Source organism: Austrofundulus limnaeus, unplaced genomic scaffold (genome assembly GCF_001266775.1).
Source record: "Austrofundulus limnaeus strain Quisiro unplaced genomic scaffold, Austrofundulus_limnaeus-1.0 Scaffold197, whole genome shotgun sequence".
NCBI classification, from domain to species: Eukaryota; Metazoa; Chordata; class Actinopteri; order Cyprinodontiformes; family Rivulidae; genus Austrofundulus; species Austrofundulus limnaeus.
Window position 1 is genome coordinate 220,655 of NW_013952599.1, and position 1,985 is coordinate 222,639.

A 1,985-nucleotide genomic window follows, 5' to 3' on the forward strand; every position below is an offset into this window, starting at 1 on the left:
TTTGCTTTATGCCTCAAAACAAAAATTCCTGCTATGTGTGTCAAAACCTCATGTTTAATCCATGAACATGGCATTTTACAGTTTTTACATGACTTTTATTCACACTAAAACCTGTGTTTTACAATCCTGTGGACTTCATTGTGCTGCTATCACACTTATTGTTTCTACACTGTGAGAACAAACCATTTCTATTTTTAACACAGATAACTGCAAAAACAGAAAACACAACCCTAATCCATAAAAGAATCACAAGATTTACTTTACAAACTAAGCAAAACTGCACCACAGACATCACTTCTGTAGTGACAGGGACCACTCCATAAGTGTCAGGAGGAAAAATAAGATTTTATAGTCCTACCTGTCTCCGTCTCCTTGTCCTGACGACGTATTCCGATGGAGCGTCTCTCGGACGGCAGCCATGCTGTCAGGCAGTCGGTTCAGGCGACGAGTGTAAAGCCCCAAACCTCCGTCAGTCATGTAGCTGCAAAACAAAACACATCGCACACAGAGCAATTAAAAAACAGAGATAAACAGTCTTCAGAGTTTAGCAGTACAACACTTTAAGGCAGTCTTTTTTTCCTCGTGAATGCATTTATTTTTAATTCGTCTCCAGAAGGTAGAACCCACATCCATCTAGTTTTCTGGTTGAGGCAAAGCTCCCATCAATCAGGGCTAAAAAAGCTCCCACACAAACACAGGAGACAGGAGGCAGGAGACGGAGCGAAGGCAGAGAGTTCTCTCATGTGGTGAACAGCAGCAGTCTTTAGTAGAAGGAGCTGCTCAGCAGACAGAGGATGAGTCTGTTCTTTACTCTACAGGATGTGAACTCATCACAGACTCTGGTTCCAGCTGTGCTCCGCGCTGGCAGATATTGATGGAGGGAGTAACAGAAAACTAAAAAAAAGAGTATAAATATAACAGAAGTGTAAACAGAAGGCAGGGCATTCATTTCCTTTTATAACGGAAAATCTGATTTGTTGAATAAGGAGTAAAAACTGACCGTTACAGTCTGAAACTCATACTGAGGCACTGAAACAGTCCCAGCCAAACTAAAACAACACGAACTCAGTCCACAACGATTTCCCTGCAGAGGAGATCACTAATGGATTTGAATGTTGACCCATTCTGCTCAGGCGTAACTTAAAGCAACRTTTACTGATTTAAAGTCGACGCTCAAACGTCTTAATGGTGAATGTTTTCTCTGTGCATCTGTGCAGATTCTGCTCCTGCAGTTACAGGAAGAAAAATAAACTGACCGCTAAAATACTTTCAGTGCTATCAGCAGCACTGTGCACACACATGTACACATCTATACCTAAATGTATATACAGCATACAGTGTAACCTGCAGACAGAGGCTCTTTGTGTACAGTAATATGCTGTCACACTGAACCATCTGGGAGGATTTTGTTTGACATGTATAATGAAATTTAAAGTTTTAACAGCAAATATAAAAGAAACAAACACTAACAAAAGTTAAACTCAGAGTAAAATGTGCATAAACATGTAGATCTTTTGATAATATTGCAGTTCCCAGTAGATTATTGCAAATTTCTAGTAGAAAAGTGGATAATTTCAAGCAAAAAGATAAACTCTCAGCTGCTTTTTTTTTTTTGAAAATATCATTTCAGGGGGAAAAAGAATTCCTATTCAGTAAAAGTTAAAGCGAAACATTTCAAATAACCTGTAAATGTTAAACATAATCYGTTGATCATTAAACATTTGAAAAAAATTCCCTGCTGCTGTTTATTAATCACAACTTTACACATAAAGCCCAACAAGACCTCCACTGCTGTTTGAGGAGTTTTTAATGTGAGACGGGATTAAAAGCATGCAATAGATATTTGGGAGAGTTTAAAATACTGAGGGACTTTTAGGTGGTCTGCATCAATCATCACAGTGTAAAGTCACCTTGGAGATGACCACACACACACACACACACACACACACACACACACACACACACACACACACACACACACACAC

The 1,985-nt window shown here is 39.2% G+C and overlaps 1 protein-coding gene across 5 annotated transcripts in view; it reads right to left on the bottom strand.

Annotated features, from left to right (window-relative positions):
* Positions 1-323: 323 nt before the first annotated feature.
* The window catches only part of nav2a (neuron navigator 2a), a 215,590-nt gene continuing 213,928 nt past the window's right edge, over positions 324-1,985 (bottom strand). For all 5 annotated transcript variants that reach the window (XM_014018614.1, XM_014018613.1, XM_014018612.1 and 2 more), the window contains one exon: positions 324-481. In XM_014018614.1, the coding sequence (XP_013874068.1) occupies positions 355-481 (127 nt within the window). In that variant the 3' untranslated portion in view covers positions 324-354. The remainder of the gene's footprint in view (positions 482-1,985) is intronic.